This window comes from Athene noctua, chromosome 15 (assembly GCF_965140245.1).
Source record: "Athene noctua chromosome 15, bAthNoc1.hap1.1, whole genome shotgun sequence".
Taxonomy (NCBI): domain Eukaryota; kingdom Metazoa; phylum Chordata; class Aves; order Strigiformes; family Strigidae; genus Athene; species Athene noctua.
In genome coordinates, this window is record NC_134051.1 from 12,704,004 (window position 1) to 12,725,894 (window position 21,891).

Genomic DNA, 21,891 nt, shown 5'->3' on the forward strand with positions numbered 1-21,891 from the left:
ACCCAGTAGCTTTTAATAGCCTTTTTGGGTTATGTTGTTAACAAGAGATTACCACAACAACAACAAAGTGCACGTTTTATACTAATGTAAAAAGCATTAGTTGGAGATGAATTTGCATATAAAACCTACATTTTAAAAAGTTCTTGGAATGTAAATGAGTTTTTTTTCCAGCTGTAGAAAATGCAGCTTAAAATTTTGCAAAACACACCTATTTAAAACAGGAAGCAGCCTGCTAGAAATTCTGAAGACAGGCAAGGGTAGTTTGTTGACAGAATAAAGTAAAAGCACTGAGAAATGTGGCACTGCTCTCCTCTCATGTTCAGCTCGTGGCTTCGGTCAGGAACTCGTGTCCTGCCCAACCTTCCAGATGCCCTGCACAAGCCTAGAAGGACCCTTCTTTGTGAAGAGCTGGCAGATCTGAGATGAAGGGAGGGAATTAGTGTTAAGACTTACTAGCCACTACTCAAAGTAGGGAAGAAAAGTGTTGTTGCAGGTTTACGTCCCAATTCTACCATTTTACTGGTTCTGCATAACTCCACTGAGAAAAAACTCAGCACAGCTCATGAACAAAATCGACAAAGGGTGTGAGCAGACACATCACAACCCACCCCCAACCTACACATACACACTTGCTGTGCTGGAAGTCTGCGAAAATGGTTATGTCCTGGTGGGCTTAGAAAAAAACCTGCAGATTTGAATGGGCTGAAATCCAAAATGCTTCTGTGTTCTTTAAATTAATACTTAGTACCCAGACCCTGAACCTGACTGCATGAGACATAAAAGACTAATACAGCAAAACACTGGTTTCATTTAGAGTTTATCATGAAGTTAGTCTAAAAAAAATCTCTGAGAATAATCTGAAAGGTTCTGCTTTTGCTCGTTTTCTCTAACTAGGATAACAGATATTTGCCGAGTTCAGAATTACTTTATGTTATTAAAAAAAAAAAAGAGTGAGGGTATACCATAATTATTTTATGTTCTGTGAGGTAATGTGGCCATACAGGCTCTAGCCTGCAGTAACCAACCTCCCCAGGAAACTTAAGTAGAGGGGAATTTTGCTGTGATTTATTCATGGTAGCAAAATAATGAAAGCCTATGAAACAGCAGAGGTACAGACAAATTTATTTTTAAAAAACACATTTAGCAGCTGCTCCTTCACTGCCTTCTCCATAGCTCACTGCTACTGTTTCGAAAGCAGCGTGCAGTGTGGCTGGGGCCCCACGGGACAGCAGAGAGGCTGCGGGACGACCAAGCAGCTCCTGACAGAGCTGATGGAGAAGGCAGTGTGAAAGGCCTTGTCAGAACTTTTTTTTTGTTTTTAAAAAATTAATTATATTGCAATAAGTAACAAAAAAGTATAATGTTCCCTTAGGTTTCTGAAATCTGGTGGGAGATTCACATACGAGCAAGGTTAAATTCCCTTTTAAAAACCTATGCCGGAGGAGAGCGTACCGGATGCTACCTCAAGCGACCGTCAGGTTTCACGGGGCCCAGCTCTGACTTGGGGTCTGGGCTGAGGGAGCTCCAGGCCGTCTGAGCACAGCCCTGCATGACGGGGCAGGCGGTGGGGCCGGTGCTGCAGATGTCCACGGCTGACCAGACGCTGCTGACCAGAGAGTCCACCCAGGCTTCCAGACGGGTGCCCACGAGCCCCGCATTCCTCTTGGCCTGGTCCACGCGGGCGGCACTGATGGGAATATTCAGGACGGGGTTCAAGCCCTGGAAGCTCTGCTCCATGTATGCATTCTTTGGAGGCCCGCTGTGATACTTCATGGCTTCCTCTGGAAATGCAGAAATAAACCCAAAAGTTGGTGCATTAGAAAATCACAAAACAAACCTTTCAGGATCTAAGGGTACGGCAAACAAAAAGGTAAAAGTTAGTGGTGCGTCACAGTCCGTTGCCCCAGCATTGAGGACGCTGCATCCTGCGGCTGGCTGGCTGTGCTCAGCTCTCCAGCTCCTCGTGTTCACCACCACGAGCTCCACTCACCGTGATGCTGACCTGCAAGTGCTGCGTTAGCAGGGCGAAGCACTGAGGCTGAAAGCAGCGTTGTCCTTATTATCATTATGTACAACCGGCATCCCCAGAGCTGTAGGACACCAAAGAACGACACAGAGCTGTTCTGCACAGCACAACAGAAAGGCAGGCCCAGCCTCAAGGGCATCCCAGCTACGAGCTTCTGTCTGTACCTGGAGTCTGATCGACATGCAGCTCCTTCTTGGGAGAAACCCATTTTGCATTTAGGATAAGTTAATTTTGTCTCTTCAGAAGAAGCCTGGGAGATAAGCCCTGTGCAGCTGAAGTTACCCCCGTGGACACCCAGGGAAGGCTGTGCTTTGAAATTAGGGAACAGTTCAAGGACACTTGATGTGAGAAGGCTGGCAACCCTCGTCAGACCTTCAAGTGCTATCATTGATTTGTCTAGGAGGAAGAGCCAAGATCTCAGCCTCTACTTTTGCCTAAACTGGTGAACCTCGCCCTGCTGTGGAAAAATCACATTTGTTATCTTAATCTGCCTCCGAAAACCATGTGGTGCCCTTCTTGGCAGTGGACGGACAACACCATGGCCTTGGACAGATCAGACCCATAATGAAATATATTTAGCCCCAGCATCGTTCCTGGAAGTGCTCCAGTCTCTCTGTGAAAGTATTCTTTCATGACAATTGTATTTCTAGCTCTTGTGCCAAATAATGGATCACAACTGTTTCCCAATGACACATCTGCTTTCCTTACAGTAACTCTTCTACCTCAACAAAATGAAGTACATTATCCCATATCTGTAGGACTGTGGTAAAAATCATTGTCAGGCTGTGACAATGCCTTCACAGACCTTGAACTGGACACTGTGGGTCAGACCGCCCTTGTCTAAAGGTGGCTGACTTCTTAAGGTCTGCAAGTGCACCAAGCTGCTGCTCATAAAACCAGAATGGGACCCTCCAAAAAATGTTCACTGAGTGCCTCTTGAGAATAAATTTTCAACCATTTCTTTCTGTTCTCAGCTGACTTCCCCAGCATCCTCGCTCCGGCAGCACAGAGGATATGTTTACCTCTGCCAACATACACACTGTCTAGAACACAAAATGGGCCCATTCAGGGCGCTCCAGGCTAGGAAAGCCACCACACTCAGAGAGCATTTAGGGGCCAGGAATTACATATTCAAAGCTACAATTCCTTCCACATGTCCTTGCTGCTTGCACCACAGCCTGACACTGAGTCCCTTCTTCCATGCGGAGGACAGTATTGGAGGCACTGGCAATAAATCAGTAAATTTATTTAGAGGGGAAAGGGACACTTAATTGGAGCTTTGCTGTTATATTTGCAAAGTCTTTAATGTCAAATACTGTGCAAGTCCATTACTTTGAATCCCCAGTTAAATTAGTTCGGCACATCCCCATCACCATTATACATCACTTAACTGTTCCTGCATTCATCTAAACCCTTCTTTTTATTTTAAATGGCAGATATCCACAATAACCTCTAGTCAAAATTTTATTCCATGCACATGTGTCAGAAGTGTGCTCTGCCAGAGCACTGCAGTTTAAGAAACAGAACAAGTACACATGATTAAATTTCCTCCTTTGGAAGCAATTAAATATGAACGACTGTTTGTCAACATATTAATTAAATAGGAACATTCTAAGTAAAAATCCCAAAACAAATAAGAGTTGGCATCCCTAGTAGGATCATCTGATTGAAACAGGCAATTCAGAGAGCTTGTTGAGTCAAAGCCCGTTGTGCATGTGTTTAGTATGTGGGACGAGAGAGATCTTTTTTCAGACAAATAACAGGATGAAATGGAACTCGCTCTTCTCTCTGGCTGAGCCTCACACTTGTACCAGGCTTCAGGACTTGGTTCATTATTAGGACTGGAAGGAATGAAACTTGCAGAAACTGTAGGATCCAGTGCTTGGCAATGCAGCAGGAGCTCATCTTTTTCTCTGAATCTGTGACCCTTGTTGCTTAAGATCAGTGGGCTGCTTTTGCTAAAATAAAGGTGGTAACTTGAGCAACACATTTAAATCTCTCCACACTGCTACTGCTGTAATGGTGTCAGACACACTGTGCTTCTCACACCAACACACCGCTGTTTCCTTCGGCACCACTCAGTGACTGCCACACTCTGCTCCAGAACTGGCTGTGCTGCAAGGGCATGTCAGCAGGTACAACAGAAATAGTGTTTAACGGGACTGAAAATAAACTTCTTTGAAAAACCACACACAAATATCAGCAGATAGGAAAAGAAAAGACTGCTGAGGACAGTATTAAAGGTAACAAAACACTATGTTTTTCAGTGTGTTAAAGGCTACCGCTGCCCACAATGAAGATGTGCTTGTTAGATGTGAGATACATGAAGAAACCCTGATATGGTACTGGCCCTACAGCAGAATGAACTCCCCAAGTTAGGCGTCTGCACGTCCTATAAGGAAAAAGCTGGGTAACAGCAATTTGAGTGTAGAGCTGCTTATACTAACGAACAGGAAATACTGAGGATTCAACCCAGAACCCTCTCCTGAAGCCTCCAAGTTTTTGTTAAAAAGTCCACAGGAGAAAGTAAGGAGGCTGCTGCTCATCCAAGTTATGGCAGATGTGGGCTATTCCTCTTTGCATTAAAGGAAAAATGAAAGAGAGATAATGAGTCTGTAACTTACTGGGCTGGGACAGGAGACGGATGGATCCTAAGCCCTGAAATACTGTATAAAGGAGGGTGGAGCTACTGGGCATGCTTTTAAAGCACTGACACTTCAGCCCTTGCTCATGAAAAAACATCGAAGAATGTTAGGCTTGCCCCTACAAGATGTGTGTTCAGACATTTAATCTGCAGTCAGAGCACCCAATTCAAAATTACTCTGAATGCACATATTAAGCCAGATCTTATTTTTTTTTTTGCCAGCAAACACATCCAAATAGCCCTTTGACTTCAGGAGGACATATATCAATGCAAAATACATTCACTGACTCTAAATTATAGCTTTAAAAAAAGGAGTTATTTTTGTCCCCCATTTTTGTTTGCTCTTCACTTTGGGAGGGCACTTCATTTCTCAAATGACTTTTCTTGGTATGACTTCTTTGGACTGAATACACATCCTATAGTCAGCCACACAGGCTGGGATTTCAGCATTTTTGTGTGGGTTTGTTCTTCATTTTGCAGAAAAAGCGAATGACTTTAGACAGAGAGTGGGCTAAGGAATGAAGAATGTGGTTACCTTAGTACACATTAAGGCGCTAGACCTGTGGTTTTTTTAAAGCAACACAGAACGTACAGCTTTATTTCTTTACTTGAATTGTGTTGAAACCCTCTGGCTAAGAGGTAATTTTTTATTGACATTTTGTTTGTTTTCTCTTGCAGGAAACAAGACAGTGCTGCATTTGCTCATTGTGAAGCTAATCGACTCCTTGTCAACTGGATCTGAACTACATTTCGAAGCAAATCCCTGTCTTCAGGGTTTTTTTCAGAATGACGATTCCAGGGCATGTCTACTCTTCTGCAGTCATGCGCTTGCCTGCTGCTATTACTGCGTTTATCAAGAACATGTCATGTTACCTCTGGTTAATTTAAAGAAATCACAGCAGTTCTGACACAAGTTGCCACCCACCTTTATAATCCATACAGATGCAATTATAATTGATTGAGCCACTGCAAACAACCAACGGCAAAACAAAGGTTTCCCACTATATACTTAATTAAGATGATCTATAAATATGGATTAGGTTAAAAGGCCTTTGAGATCATGCGTGCATCACAGTATGTCTGTTAATGCCGTCAAGCCTTTGAAAGGGGTGGCTGCAGTTGGAGGGCACAGGGACCGGGAGCTGGCGTTTAAGGCTCCCTGTCCTGTTGTGGGGCAGCAGAGACCAGAAGCCCCATGTCTGTCTGGGGCATGTGATCAAGCTAGGAGCCAAACATGAAAGGTGTCTCTCTTAGGGCAAAGGGTGCTCTTCTTCACTGCTCTCCTTGTTTGAAGGAAGAAGAGTTTTATTTATGTATTTATTTTCAATCTAGTGTTTCGTATCAGCTTGAAGTTTGGGGCATTTTCTGTCCCAGAAGCGAATCTGCCCACTGGCTCACAGTAACCTACTTAGCTTTAATGAAACAGGTACTATACATTAAACGCATGACAACTCATTATTGTCACTCCAGCTGGGAGATGGCTGTGGAAACTTTGCCATGAATATAAACTCAAATTTAAAAATGAAATTGCTTTGGCTTTTCCTCTGCCCCTCTCAGTGTCCCTGGAAAATGCGTGCGATCACACTTGGCATGACTGCTTCACACGGATTTTGCAGAGCAGAGAAGGGTGGGAAAGCGGGATGATGGGGATGCAGAGCCAACCTCTACTGAATTAGCTGTTTTCTTAGGAATTGAAATCTACTTGGTAGCTTGGATTACAGTCTGTGAACTGCTGGCTAAATACTCTGAATTATACCTGTCGTTTGGCTCTGCCTCTCCAGTCCCTGTGCAGGGGACCTGGACGTCTGGCCTTGAGTCTTCAAACCGCACTTAAATTCAGACTGCCTAAAGCAGACAGCAGGAACCCCCCCATTCCTGTCTATTATCACTGCTAGTGATCATCTTACTGATCTTCTCCCTGTTTTGTCTCTTCCACATTACATTCCTTCTCTGTCTTGGCACAATTTAATCCTAGGGCATCCTGCTGGTCCTTGGCAGCTCTCCCATGTCCTTACAATAAGCACGGAGTACTTGGCTTTAACAAAGTCAGCCATATGGTGAGAAACTCAAAATCGCCGTTTAGAAGAAGAGTAAAACAGAATCTGGCTGTGCAGGACATAGAGGGAAGAAGACGCCGGTGGAGCAAGTGAACCTGATTTTTCCAAACGATTTATCTTGCAAATTCACTTAATTTTCCTTTTTTTTTTTTTTTTTTTTAACTTTCTCCAACCAGGCAAACACTTGAAAGCAATCCCAAGCCAGAGGATCTGCTGAAGGCAGAGCCTATCAGTGACACAACTCAAACTAGAGAAAATAAGACACAGATTTGGAAGACTGGAGGGGGAAGAGGAGCAAGAAAGAATAAGTAACATTAGATTCTAGATTTTCCATCGAAATAGCTTTGGGATCCTAGTTTACAGTGGAAGTACACCAAGTCTCCCAGCCTAATCCGTAATTCCATGTAAGATCCCATCTCTTATAGATTGAGGTTTTGAAAAGGTCAATGAATCCGTGTTTTTAAAACAATTCACATTCTGTCAGTTATGCACATCTGCACACAATATTGAAGAAAACACCTGCTCTTGATTCCTCTTTATAGTCTTACTTGCATGCACAGACTTTAGGCCAAAATTAATAAATAAATGGGAATAGAAAAATGAATAAACTAGCTGCATATGCTGTTTTTATAAATTGCTAAACAAAACAACTTTGCTGTTGGCTGTCCCATGATTAATTTTTTTATTTTGAATTGTAATCAGGAATTTTGAGAGCCATGATACATGAATGAACACGTTTCGCTTTGATTATTTAAAAAAGGAGCAAGTGTGTCCCTTCATGATGCTGGGAAACTAAAAGCAACTTTTCCTTGTTGTGCGCCGTGATGATGTGTAGATAAGTAATGACTTAGGAAATACAGTGACTGTTGTCATGTCCATGATCTCAAGATACAAGATATTAGTGGCTGCTGCGCTGCTGCCAGATTTGTGCAAATGCTTTTTAGAATGACACAAACAAATTACACAAGAGACCATGGACAGAATTTTATGTATGTAATTACATGGACTCCAGGTTCTACAGCTGGAGTATATGAGACAGAGCGGGGCAAACCATTATCAAGCAAATGACATGCAAAGTGGTATGAAATGTATCAGTCATTCAAAAACCTTCTGGATGGAGTAGCAAATTATTTTCCAGGGTAATCTTTCTGACAAGAGCTACAGCTTTTTTTTTCTCCCCTCCTTTGTTTTGTGGGGGGAGGGGTGAGGGGAGAGGGGGTGCATGAGGAGAGTTGGAAGAACAAAATTTTAAAGAAACCCCTAATAAAACATATTCCTCTCTTCTGCTGACAACTCCTGCCTAAGTCTGATGTATGTTTTATTTTCAGTGTTAAGACAAGACAATAATACTATTCCTTCAACTTTAGAAGATTTTGGCAGCTTTCGCATTGTTTACAACAGTAACAGAAAATGTTCTTTTAGAAGTTCTAATTCTTCTGTCATACTCTCACAATGCCTTTATTTGGCAGAGAAAAATATATTTAAAAAATAAAGTGGTGACAAACTGACAAAAGCTGGAAATCAAAGCTAAAAGACTATTGCCTGCACAGAACACAACAGTGTCACTGAGGCAGAAAGCCTTAAAAAACCCAAACAACAGAAATTTGCATTGTAAATACAATTCTAACTACAGTGGAGCATCACTGTCTGTCCCTGTAATTAATTTTCTTCTTTACCTTCATGCCTCAGACATCTGGAGATTATACATCACATCATCAGTAGCAAATCACTCCTGAGGCTTTCTTCCTAGATAATATTGTTCCCAAGCTTTATATTTCATTCCTGTAGTAGATTCTAGTTATCATATGAATGAACAAGGCTTTTTAACAAAAAATAGCAGCCAGATCTTCTCTCAGTGTATCAATGGACAATGTGGAGCAACTCCATAATTTCAGTGCAATTATTCCAGATTCAGAGTTTGGACCAAAGGAAGTTTTTGCCTTTATACCACAAAGTGTGGGCTCATGGCTGAAGTCTGAGACATGCTTAACTGTCCACAGGGCTCTCGTGTTATATGGAAAAGCAGCAAGGTTGCTGGCTACATGCCACATTTTCTACCCAATTTATGCCTAACTGTTAAATTAGCAAAGAACATAGAATTCATTAATTTCCAGGAGACAAGTCAGTAACAGCTGCATTTAGAAGTAGGTTGCCTCAAACTTTAAAAATGTATTCCTTCTATACATGGTGTTTCTTCACAATTTATCACTGCCTATTAGCTAATAGCAGCAGTAGGTTGTTGGTGGTTTAGTTTCTGCTAAGAAATGATGCCACCAAATGTTAGAAGAAGAAATCACTAAGTTAGCTCTTCTGCTGAGAAATGTGTAGAATCAAGCTCCTGTTGAGCAAGATAAGGGTTGCATTAGCTCTCAGCAGTTGTCTGGCAGTGTTTGCATTACAGAAGCAGCACGTTATGCTGGAAGGTAAATGCCTGACTCAGTTTATCTGCTGTCTTGTCAGGAAGAACTCCTGAAAACTTAATAGGATCATTCATGTATCTAGCAAATTTAAGATGTCTGAAGTTATGAATATTAATACTGGGCAGATGGAAGCACTTGAGCATGTTAAGAAGAATGGTAAAGATATTCATAGCAACAGACTTGTTTTGATCTTACTGAATAAGAAAACAGGTGTGGCTACAAAACGTTCTCTCTTCTCCCAGCCCAGTGTCCCCGGTGCTGGCTGAAGACACGAGCGCTCGAACAGTGCCTGTGCCAGTGCAAACTGCTGCTGGGCGCCTGTAGACACCGGCGGCCCAAGAACAACCTCTGCTTGAATGGCTCAGGGCTGCTGTGGCAGGGAAGAAAATGGTTTCTTTCTAAAAAATGTCAGCATGGGTCTGATAGCGTACTTACCAGGATCACTGTATCCATAGATACTTCTGTAAAACAACTGCTTGGCCTGTACTGAGCAGGTTTTGGCAGGTATCAGGCAAGAGTGAATGCCTGGACCTGATAATATGTCAGATGAGCTCTGGCCTAGGGTAATTTTGTCTAATTCAACATTTTGTGTATTAATGCTTTTATCATTAAACACACAGACTTTGTAAAGATAACAGTTTAAACATCTGTAACTCTTCATGAGCAAATGTGAATGAAAAGCAGCAGAGAAAGGTCCACTTTTTATTTCTAAATGATGGCTTTTACGATAGCTGTTAGATTATTGAGAGTCTGAAGTTCTCTGGATTCTGAACTGTGCATATTTAAAAGATATAAATAGCCTTTTGTTCAAAGTGGTTGTGTTTTACAGACTGGATACAGACAATTCCGCTTGTCTTAGTGCAACAATTTCTTCTGATTTAGTACCTATAAAATTCCTTTCTTTTCTCCTTTTCCAGTACAACGTTACAGCAGTATTTACAGTGAATATGAATACAGACACATTAACTGTATAATTTCTTTACCAAATAATAAAACTTACCTTGTTTGATAGGCTGCCGATTAGAGAAGGTGAGAGGAGTAACGAGGAATTTGGTTTCAGCTACTTGTACCCAGTGGTGCAGAATTTTTATCGTCCAGACACCAGGTCGTAGGGGCAAATTCAAAGGTGGTTTGTAGTGAGTAAATTCGGCACTGGATTCAATAAGAATATCATATGTTGCTGCAATTACATTAACTGGATCCACCCAAATGACAGTAACGGTGACGTTGGGGCCTTTTCCCCATTTCTGCATGCCAACTGGCTCGTCTGTTGGCCCAAGGAGTCCTCCAAAATTCCGGAAAAGCCTTTCCTTGGCGTCCCATTCAGTGCCAATCTGAAATCAAAGAACGGATTGCTGCTAACATCATCTCTGTAAGCATCTAAGACCCTTACATCAAATAAGGGCTCTCAAGATACACAAATCATATTTCTCTAATGACATAAATTATGCACATATATAAAGGCTGATGGCAACACAGCCTAAGATCATAACCTGTACACAAATTGTGAAACAACCTTGAATGCAAGGGTTGTTTTTTTGGTCCAGTTGGCCACTTTTGATTGATATAAAGGTTTTCTTTATTTTAAGAGTGACATAACAGGCTATAGCAGCTCTCCTTTTCCTCCACGTGGAAACAGTCAATAAAGGACTAAGTCTAGTGACTGAACACAGGCTAGGCATAGAAAAATATATGACCCATCATCTCCTGGGTCGTGAAAATGTTTTATACATTTCAGAGATGAACTCTACAGTAGAGACCTACCCAGTTATTTCTAAGACCAAGGAAGAGGCTTTTGCTGACTTTAGGACAAGTCACATCAGGCCTTTTACTACAATCTATCCATGAGATATTGTCTCCTTGCACTCTCTTCCTGCCTGATGTGGGAAGTTATTTCTGGTAAACTCTTTTCTTACTGTCATAATAGTGACATTGTTTTTTATTTATTCACTAACTAACAGTAAAGCAGCTGATTCATAATCTAGTGTAAATATTTAATGGACCCTTCTTTTTCTTAGCAGCTGCTATATTTCAATGCTCTTCATATGAATTTTAACCCACAGAATGATACAAACTTACAAGCTGTTGCCATTAACACTTGTACACTATTGAAAATAAGCATCTCCAAACAGACAGCATGAAATGTAGTAACTGGCCTTCTTAGGCCAACTGAAAGACTTTTTACTATCCCAGCACTAAAACTAGCATGTGTTTATGAGGCTGACCGTTAATGAGCCACTTCCATCAATTCTCAAGAAGGCAGCCTGGTAGACCACAGTATTGAAGGCTGTATATTTGATTTTTGAGGAAGTGCCCACCTCGCTTGTCCCATGAGGTCCTGTTCCCATAATCTCAAATCAAGTGATTTGATACAAACATAAAAAGATTTGAGGGACCTGATTTGAAGTGAAGAACAGAGAAACTGCTGACTCCTTTTGGCAAGCAGACATATGATGTCATTCCTTGGAGACACACAGATGTTTTGGCCAGCCTGGTACTGAAACCCCTCATAGACCTTCAGGTCTTCTTTGGCCTTAATCTCCAAACAAACAGCATAGATGACCTAAGAGTTGATTTGTTCCCTCTACAGAAACCATGGGATTCTCTCAAGTGGTCTCCAGAGGCCCATGCACACACGACAGGATCCCCTCTTTCAGCATATGTGGATATTGAGGATTTCCCTGACACAGAGCTGTCCTTGTCCCTAATCCTCACCTCACACGGGTATGGTCATAACCTGCTTTCTTGAAAGCATAGAGAATAATTGTAGCTCATTTGCTTCAGAGATATTTTTTTTTCCTAGATTTCATCTTATTTCATGAGAATAAGTGGTGCCAATATAATGCCTAAATCCCCCCAAATCCATAAAACATAACAATTACCTGATGCCTACTACCACTGATACCTGTGCTGAAAACTGTCCAGTCCCCAATCCCTTCTAAATAAATCACTGTGGTTGGCAGACAAATTACAGGAGGACTGCAAGCGAAAAACTACAAGGCCAGTAGAATAAAAACCTACCATCCTAAATCCATCATCATATGAATTCCTCCTACCGGACTATGACACCGCAGAATATGAGACAAAATGAGCCTTCCACTACTCTGCAATCAACACAGCAGAATCGCTGGTATTTGAGAGGTATTTCACCTAGCACACCAGCTAATCAAACCCGACAGCATAGTCCAGATATCAGACCCAAGCATCGACTGCCTCGAGGAGCTGTCAGTGCATACTTTCCTGAGAAGCCCAACTGAATATGTATGGAAATAAGATGAGAAAGAAAATTTCCTGACCAGATCTTATAATCTACTCTGCCAGCCTTCACTGAGTGTGGCCCTGTCACACCTACCGGAGCTCAAGGGACCTGGAAATAATAAAGCCACAATATGTGAAACAAATCTACACCCTCCTGGGCAAAGAAAAGCCTGTAAGGAAGCTCTTCCCACCATATTCGATGTATCTTACTGAAGAACTTCTTGAAGAAAGCTCATTTCATCCTCAAAAATTAAACATTCATCCCTGACATTCAACTATTTTCCTCTCTTTAGTCTTTCATCCCTTGGAAAAGAAACCAGAAAGTTACAATCCCCATGCTCCGACCTCCAGGTGACACTGCTCAACACCAGGTTGCACAAAAGATGTCGAGACATGTTCACATGTGGAAAGGTTTATTAGAGTGGTCTGTAGAAGAGCAAAGGTTGCTTTTGTGGAAAAACAGTAACAAAACTGTTGGTTGGTTGTTTAGCTTTGTGCAAGCATGTTATTGGGTTCCCTAATGTAAACCAAAAGTTACAGCCAAGGGGCAGGAGAAGAGCGGGAGGAAAAGACAATTCTCATGCTGGTGGCAATGGCTTTCCATGAGATCCTGTCACAACACCCCTGTCAGGGTGCGCAGGTCCATGAAGACAACATCACAAGAACAACGAGAAAACACTGCTACAGAGCAGGGCCTCAGCAACACAAAGGCAAGGCACCTGGGCACCCTGCAAGACCCTGCATGCCCCAGAGCCAGGGCTGAGACCAAGACAAGGTGCTGACACTGCTCGGGGCTGTGCACCACAGGCACCTGAGGGAAGGGAAGGGCAGGGAGCTGCACACATCTCTTTACAGGATCTGCCCTTTATGTCCAGGTTCCAGCTGGGGGACATACTTTCCCATGCTGCACAGCTTACAGTACAAGTTGATTTTAGAAGCACAGTATTTTAAAAGGAATTTTACTTAAAGCACTAGTTAGAGGTTTATATGTCTTCCCTTGAACTCTACACAGCTGAGTTCCCAGTACTGAGATGTCTGATTTTACAGGCCAAGAGATACTACAGTCCTATAATATTTTTCATAGCCCTTTAAAACATTGTAAGTAGGCTTTCACTTTCAAACGGAATACACAAAGTATGGGATGGAATCAAGCAATAATGAATACCTGATAAATTATAAAGGGATGTGGCATAGAAACTGACATTTTCCACGTCATTATTTTAATCACCATGATTTTGGGCTTCAAGAGCAGGCACTGTGCACAGGATATGTTTGGAAAGCTGGAACTCTCTCATTGGCTTAAAACTCCTGTTTCTATCTCTGTTCAGTCCCAAGATAAAATTTTCCCAAGATAAATTATGCCTTGATTATGGGTTTGTGTCTCATTGCTCACCACAAACAGGACCATTAGGTTCACACAATGCACACTAATTGCCTGCCACCTAGTTTATTTTATTCTCTGTGATGAATCACAAGTCTTAACAAGACCAGAAATGAACTTAGTGTTCAACTGATATATGGTGAGCCGAGACTTTTAGTACTATACAAATCAATCTTCTGCCCTCCATGTAAAAGTTGTCATGAACCCAGGCTGGTAGGATGCATACTGTGTGTATTGTGCACAAGCCAATTTTAGGAGGTGTGGGAGTTTCAATGCTTGGAAATCGTGTCTCTTGGATTTCCTGTAAGTTTATTTTATTTTACTCAGCCCAAGACTGAGTGCAGGAGCCGTGTGCTATTGAAATGCTATCATTAACCCCACTGGCCCTTAGGCAGTCCTGCTGGTTGATTTTTTTATCATTTATCTTTACATGGAGTATGGTGAAATCTACTACTCAGGAAGCAAAGTCTGAGAAGCAAAGGAGCAGAGGGCAGGAAGGGCTGACTGGAGAGATACTATCATCTCCGCTGCAATTTCAGTTGTGCATCAGGGTCACAAATACACCGGAGCACATTCAATGCAGCATATTTGTGTTCTTCCTGCTGGCTCTGTTGGTGTGAGCTGGGAGAGGGAAGAAAGTTCCCAGATAAAAAGGTCCCATTCAGTTTTAAATTTCTGCCAGATCATGGGGTGAAAGTCATTGAAGAACCAGCAATTTTATATCCCAATAAGCACAGATCTTAAATTTATTTTCTGGTGCTTAACCTGTAAACATTGATACCCGCATCTTAGCTGAACTGCTAAGTTTGTTTTACACTAGCTGGACTTTGACAAAGAAGTGGTATTTTAATAAGCAGTAGCAGATCAGAGGCTTTTCAGCCACACTGAAGCTGAAGAGGTTAATGCTGGATTTATGTCAAGGCAACTGAGAGAATAATTTGGCTCAGAAGCAGAGATGCTTGCAGGCCAAAGGAAGTCAGACAGAAAAATAAACAAGAAATTATTATTAAATGATTTATTTTGTATCTCCTGGTCTTTTGAAATATGAATTGTCTCTGAAAAGAGAGGACAATTAAAGAGTTTACACGAGAAAAAATAATGAAAACAAGTAAGCAGCCACCAAAACTCTTTCTGTTAATTTCAAATAGAAGAAATGTTTTTTTAGCCTGAAAAAAACCTCACCAGTGATTAAATCCTTGTCATGCTTTGCACTCACACGACTCCACTGCAGCAGCAGTTCCTACAGGACTGCTTACAGACCAGCTGTGGTCTATGAGGCCCTGAAGAGCTCATTAGTCCTGTGGGATCTGGGAATCCTCCCTGCAGGGCAACACTCCACAGAGCTGTGGGCACAGTGCAGCAGAGGCCAGCGACATGCCACCACTTTCCCTGACAGGGGAGGCTGACGCAGCACTGCTGCTGCAGGACATTGCTGCAGGGCTGGTTTTGGCGAAAAAATGTACACTGGGACCAGGGGGGACCTGGCAAGTGGCCAGCAAGTAAATTCTGGTCCCAGGTTTGTTTCCTTCCTACAGCTGCAATGAAATCAGATATATTTCTGAATACTTTTGTCTGAGTTATAGAATACTGAGATCAATATATTTCTTTTCCTCATGTAATTATAAGGAACTCTTCCTCCTGCCAGCCCAGTTGTTTTTCAAAAGAAGGACCCAAAGCAGGCATCAGGATGAAAGTGAGATTAAAAGTACCAAATAAACAGCAGAAATACTCCTACAAATCACAAGAATTAGAGCTTGTATGACCATTTATCACTGCATGAAATGGCAAGCCTACCATCAGACACAGTGATAAATGAAACACACTTTCCATCCATCTCTTTAATGGCACATTAGTGTCATAGATTTGCCATGCACACCAAAACACTGAATCCTACCTAGGCATTTCTTAATTGCCCAAGAAGATGGTAATTTATGGACTTAGCCATAATGACTGGAACACATTTGTTCAATCAATTTTATACCTTAATTGAAATTTGTGGCTTAACAAGAAAAATCATGAAATTAACTGCTCAGACAGTTATATCTTTAAAACAGAACACAGTTGTCGGGTTCTATTAGTGGTCAACTTTCCTGATATATTTTAGGGTACATTTTTTACACTCTATGTCAGATCCTGAGACAAATTCCTAGAAGAAGCAACAGGATTTGTGGGAAATCTCAGCCACTGCTATGATAATTTTCTTTCATGTTACAACATCAATATTCTGCTCACATGTGGTATCGGTGCCTGACTGTCACTAATTTTATGAGGTTTTTTTCATCATACTCTTGGGAGGAACACTTACCACATCCCCATTCGCATCTGGAGCTACAGAAACATGGCATTTTTCCCAGGTATCTCTCTCAGCACTCACAACAATCAACAGTCACAGAACTTTTAAATTACTAAGCCCCTTTTACAACAGCAGATACCTTCAGTTTGTTCTTAAAACAAGAGGGAGTGAGGACACTCAGAGTAACATAAGAAGTGAGGGTTGACCACAGATTGGAACTGATAACAGTATCTCCTTCAATGAAGAGGATGTGCATTACGCTAGAGAGCCACTCTCACCTAAAAATTACATGGAAAAAACAGTTTCCAAAGGCTGCTGAATTAGTAGGCAATCTCTCCAGAGGCTCATGACATTGTGCATGGGTGGCTATGAACACTTACCTCTGAGAACTGCAACCTTCCAAAATCACTTGGTGGACTTGCAATCTTAAAGACTTTCTTGGGCATCACCCATGTTTCCAAAGTTTCTAGTTTACTGACAGCCAGATTGGTTGCATGGTGTCTGATTAGGAAGCCTTGGAAACGGTCAGCAAGGAAGTAAAGGTGGACGGAAACTGGATGGCCCATGGGGTAGTATCTGTAAAACAGCACACCCGAACGCTCATCAGTTACACAAGAGAGACATGAAATCTCCATTTACTTGGAGCTAATGGCTGAAGAAGCATTCATTTCAACTAGAAAATTCACCACTGTACATTAAGAGATTGCAAATGTGTTCATGACTCATTATCAAATATTCTTAGGCTGTTCCAATTACCCTGAAACATAAAAAAATGTTACTAAGAATATATGCTCATTTAGAACATGTTCACAGCTCTAAGCTCTTCAGGCGATACCTCTGAGCGTGAGAAAACTTTCCTCCCTTCCTACCTGTTCTGGGTAAAAAGTGTCACCCAGAGATAGACATTGTTAGGCTGCAGCACTGTTTGACAGGATAAACGATATTCAAGAAATGTGCCTATTGCTCCAGATGAGGTGATCTGCTTTTTTTCCCTCCAGCAGGGCCAGTCCCTACGGATGCCAGGCAATGGCAGGGCCTCCCTCGCTTGCTGTGGGACAGCAGAGGGTGCTGTGAGGCTGGGCATGGGCGAGATGATGACCCTCTCCATTCCCTGCATATAAATCTGATCCCCAACCAATGCTCCAGGGGCAGTGTAGGGTGGCACTGCAGTGAAGGACATCAGGATCTGTTCCCTATTTTAGGTATCCCTTATTCTAGGAAATAAACTTTGCACTCCTTAAAGACTTGAGGTTGCTTCTGATGTGGATATTTTACTCATTATTAAAAATAAACTGAAAAAATGTCAAACAGGAAAAACGTCTCATTGGGAGATTTGGAAGCCTTCAGTTACGGTTTGAATTTAAAGACATTGTAGTCATGGTTTCAAATAATTGGCACTTATGGTCAATTGTCTGCTATAGTCTCAGAAACACCTGTAATGATGTTTGTGTACATATAGATGCATAATTTATTAAAACCATGTTATTCATAGCTCTGAAATCAAATATTTTGCTACTTTACAGCACTGACATTTACTGTGAAAGAAGTGTGTTTGCAACACATTTAAAACCAACCAGTATAACACCTTCCCAGCCAAGTCAGCTAAGTCTGACATCTCATGCTAGTTATTACATCTCAAGACATAAGCAGTAAGAAGACTTAAGCAAGAAGGACCTTCCATTACATGAAACCAGCAGCACCCAGAAGGAAGTCTCTAGAGCTTGAGAAATAAACATAACAAGGCAGGGTACAAGAGGGCCAGCACTGATGGACTGAGAAAAAACACAGCAAAGCTACACAACCAATACCAGCAACAATCTGACTTCTGTTCTGAGTACTAAGGCCTCCTGTTTTATATGTGTGCAGCAGCAAATATTTACAATATCCTTGAAATAGTCTGAGTAAATTGTCTCTTGGCAGCAGTGAGTAAAAATGCCTAGAGATGGAGAGAAATAAATTAAATCTCAATCACACATTGATGTTCCTTCCACTGAAGATGCTGATATGCAATCTAATTTGGTACCAGAGCAGTCTGCAGGGGGCACAGCTTTCTGAGGCTGTGAGCTAGCCTTGTTAGAAAAGTGTGCAAGGCAGCTTCTCTTATAAAAGTCTCCCAGGCCACTGCGGGTGGCAGCATGGGATTGACTCCAAATGTGATCCAAAGCGGTAGAGGCTTTTCTTGCAGTGCCTGCAGCAGTGTGAAATGAGCTGGGGTGGCGACTGCAATATCAGCTAACTATTAGCCCTAACAGCAAAGGGAATACTGTCAAGGTGCTCTGCCCAAATATATCCCTGCCATTACCACATTAGAGACATGCAAAATCATGAGAGGGAAAGAGGAAATATATGTATGTATATACCTAGAAAGAGAACACAGTATCAAGAGAGAAGAGATGTGAGTCATAAACCTGAGGATTATCCACCTTTCTGTGATATAAATTGGATGCTGACTCACAGTGTTTTGAGGGGGCTCAGGTAGGTATGAAAATGAAGCCTCCACTCCGTATCACTGTTTGCAATTCCTCCCTGCACTGTTTCGTGAGGCTCCAGCCTACTGTAAAGGAGCCATGTTTTATCCTGGCGACAGCTGCAATCAGTGGTGGATGACATGGCTTCCCTATCTATAATCTGAGCAAGCTTGAAAAGCACCTTGAGTTCCTGGGCAATGAAAAGCTCCCCAGAAATGAAACTGATTATTGATATAAATCATCATCAGAACGCTAGCAAAAAGAATAAGCATAAAAGTAATTGTCAAATTATTTCAGTGCTGGTTATACATAGCTCCTGTCCTCTCTGCTGGCTTCATTCTGCAGGACAAATGACCTAGGACTTCTCTAGGTCTGCCTTTATTTCATATAAGGAAGGCATGCTACTAGTGATTATTTCTATCTAATTGTTATTGATCTTTTATCGCTTTGCACCGGTAACCTTTACTGGCAAAGCTGTAATAGGAATCTGGATCACTTATGGCCACATCTTTCTAAATGGGACATTGCTCAGCACTTCCACGACTAAGTAGGAAGGTCAAGGTGCATTCGGTTCCCTCTCGAGAACACAAGAGGGGCGAACTCCATCCATCAAAGCACAAGGAGTGTCTTCAGTATTTGCTGACTTAGGCTGTATGTGTTTTCTATTAGGATAAAAAAAGGCAGGGTCCAAAAAATACATTCTGAAGAAGGAATTAGGAGACTGTAAAGTAAGGCTTTAAAAGATGAACTCGCTCTGCTTTGAAAGTAAACAGTTTCAGATGTGTTTACAGGCAGCCAACGTTTACCATGAAGAGAGCCTTTTCTGTGGAAGTCTAACTCCAGGAATTCTTCCTTCAAATCCCTTTTAGACTGAATTCTTCTTTGCTAGGCTTATAGGTGAAAAAGGAATCTAGAATATAAGGGGGGGGGGGGGGGGGGCTTCCCTTTAAAGAATAAGGACCTTTATATGAGAGATATATATATCTTTATACATACATACATTTTATTTATTTGATACTAATGGAGCCTACCAGTTGCAACCCTTTTGGCACAGACTGCTGTACCAAGCAGACAAACCGAGCTTGAGCGAGTAGTTCTCTGTACTGCATATATGCATCCAGGGGAACAAACAAGTTAGGACCATTAACATGCCTATGTTCAGATTAATTCTGAAAACCTGTCCTTTGTTTTTGGTAAGCATAATAGAGGGGAACATGACCTCTGCTGCAATCACACAGAGGGTTTAGGAGCTGCAGGTATATCAATCAAGAAAATGCAGCAGTGGGGCTGCTGCCCAACTGGATCCTGTCAGTCTTCATCAGGCTGGAGAGGAGCTCCTTAAAAGTACAGCAAACAGGTCACATAATGTCAAGCCTGACAAACCAATGCTTTATTATGGGCATAAATACTCCTGGAAATAAGTGCTGTACACTTGCAGCTGCCTGGCCCTGTTTGTGATGGTACGCTCCAGCCAGCACAGCTGGCCAGATGAACCTCTGCCGGCACTCAGCAGTCCAGTCTGTGTCTCCTGAAACATTCAGAAAAAAGACAGACTCAGACTCACCTGCAGCTGTTGTCCCCAGCAGCATGGAACGATGTCTCGGCTCTCCGCAGGCCCAAGCGTGAAAACGCATGGTACATGGTGAGGGCGACATCGCTGAGGGTGTGCACCCCGTCAGGCTCATCGTACACGTTCTCCCAGTACGACCGGAGGCCTGGTGTGCCAGACGGGTAGTTGCCATACAAGTAGTAATCCAACTGGCCAATTATCTCTTGATTCACTACAGCTTCAAATTTGCGGGCAAAGAAAGTTGGCCTGGCAGTCTGCTGTGGTGATATGAAAGGAAAAGACACTGCAGTGAGCTCCCACTTCCAGCCATGACACTTTGTCCGAAGCAATGGGTTGGAGTTGAGGTCATGAACTGGTTCTCTCTATGGGCAAAGGTCACCTTTGTGACCACCTGTCATAAAAAGTGCCATTAAGATTCAAATAAAAACTACATAATTATTCAACAAAAACACAGGCGTTGTCAATCCCTTCCTACGAACAGCGACCTCCTGCTGCCTTCCTGTGGAAAGCTCTCCAGGTGCCGGAGGGGTGGGGAATGTTCTCTAAACCACCACATTAGCCTGGAGTTGGCGCGGCACTGCCACGTGTTATTAGTGGTCAGGCAGGGAGCGAAGCATCCTGTGGCACAGGGACTCAGAAGATGCAGAGCAGCATTCTATGGGTATGGATTTGCTGCTATGAAGCTGGTAAGAGGACTCAGGGAGAGGTGCCATCTGTGGCTGAGGTTTCTCAGCTTTGGACTGGTCTTGCACAGATCTTTTCCTCTGCACTTGATGAAATCTTGGGTATATTACCAGTTTATAAGCTACTCAACTACCATCAGCTTTTAAAAAGCCTTTGTTTTGCCTTGCTCATATTTAAGCATGGGTTCTGAGGTGCTAAGGAGTTCAAAAGTGCCCCAGATGGTTGAAAAATTCTTTTGAGAATGTTCAGTTATACTCTGAGATGGTGCATGCTGTGGGCTCTCTGATCTCCTCCTCTGCAGCTTGCTTTGTGCCTCTGTGGGAACTGTGAGCAAGCCAGCTGGTGCTGTGTGTTCATCTGAGGGGCTCTCTCATCAGGCAAGTGTCTGAAGTTGCCTTTACATCTATTCTAATTCCCCTGCAGCTTAGTTTACCTGATTGTTTTCTGAAATGTCGTTGTGGGTTGTTTTCCCAGTCTGGAGCAGGTCAGCCTCTGCAGATGGGCACACATTTTTAAGACTTATCATTTATTCTGTGCTAGAGACTTTCCTGGGATTGGTGTTTGGGGGAGCAAAGCCTTTCTTAGATAATGTCTCATTTGCTCTTTTTGTGAGTGCCTGTGTCACTGACTTCAACAGCGCCTGGTAGGCAGCACATTACAATAAAGAAAAGATCTCTGTTTAGAGCAGTCATCATTTTTGTGCTGTAGGGTAACACATTCCCCATCCCACACAAAGCTTGAACAAACATGCTTTATGCAGGGAACCCTGAGGAGCTGCAGGGATGGAATTGCAAATCTGGTGACCTTGAAACAAGCAGTTGTTCATTCCTAATAGAAGATACACAGGCTAGATACAGTCTTGAGACCGAGTGCACCCTTGAGCACAAGCATTTGCTCTCATGTCTGCTTTGAGGAAACTGTATCACAAAGGAGCCGATTAAACTTTTTAAGGCCCTCCTGCCAAGCCTGGATGATTGAAATCTCATGACTCTGGCCCCCAAAACCATGAGATAAACTTAAATATAATCATGCTGATGCATATAATCATAAAACCTGATTTGTCTTGTGCTATGTAAGCCTCTAGCAGGCA

At 42.4% G+C, this 21,891-nt stretch overlaps 1 protein-coding gene across 1 annotated transcript in view; it reads right to left on the reverse strand.

Moving 5' to 3' along the window:
- Positions 1 to 899: 899 nt before the first annotated feature.
- XYLT1 (xylosyltransferase 1) overlaps positions 900 to 21,891 on the reverse strand; it is a 195,558-nt gene continuing 174,566 nt past the window's right edge. The window contains exons 8-11 of the mRNA XM_074919164.1: positions 20,112 to 20,374; positions 16,460 to 16,655; positions 10,148 to 10,481; positions 900 to 1,781 (exon numbers count right to left, since the gene is read on the reverse strand). Of these exons, the coding sequence (XP_074775265.1) occupies positions 1,459 to 1,781; positions 10,148 to 10,481; positions 16,460 to 16,655; positions 20,112 to 20,374 (1,116 nt within the window). The 3' untranslated portion in view covers positions 900 to 1,458. The remainder of the gene's footprint in view (positions 1,782 to 10,147; positions 10,482 to 16,459; positions 16,656 to 20,111; positions 20,375 to 21,891) is intronic.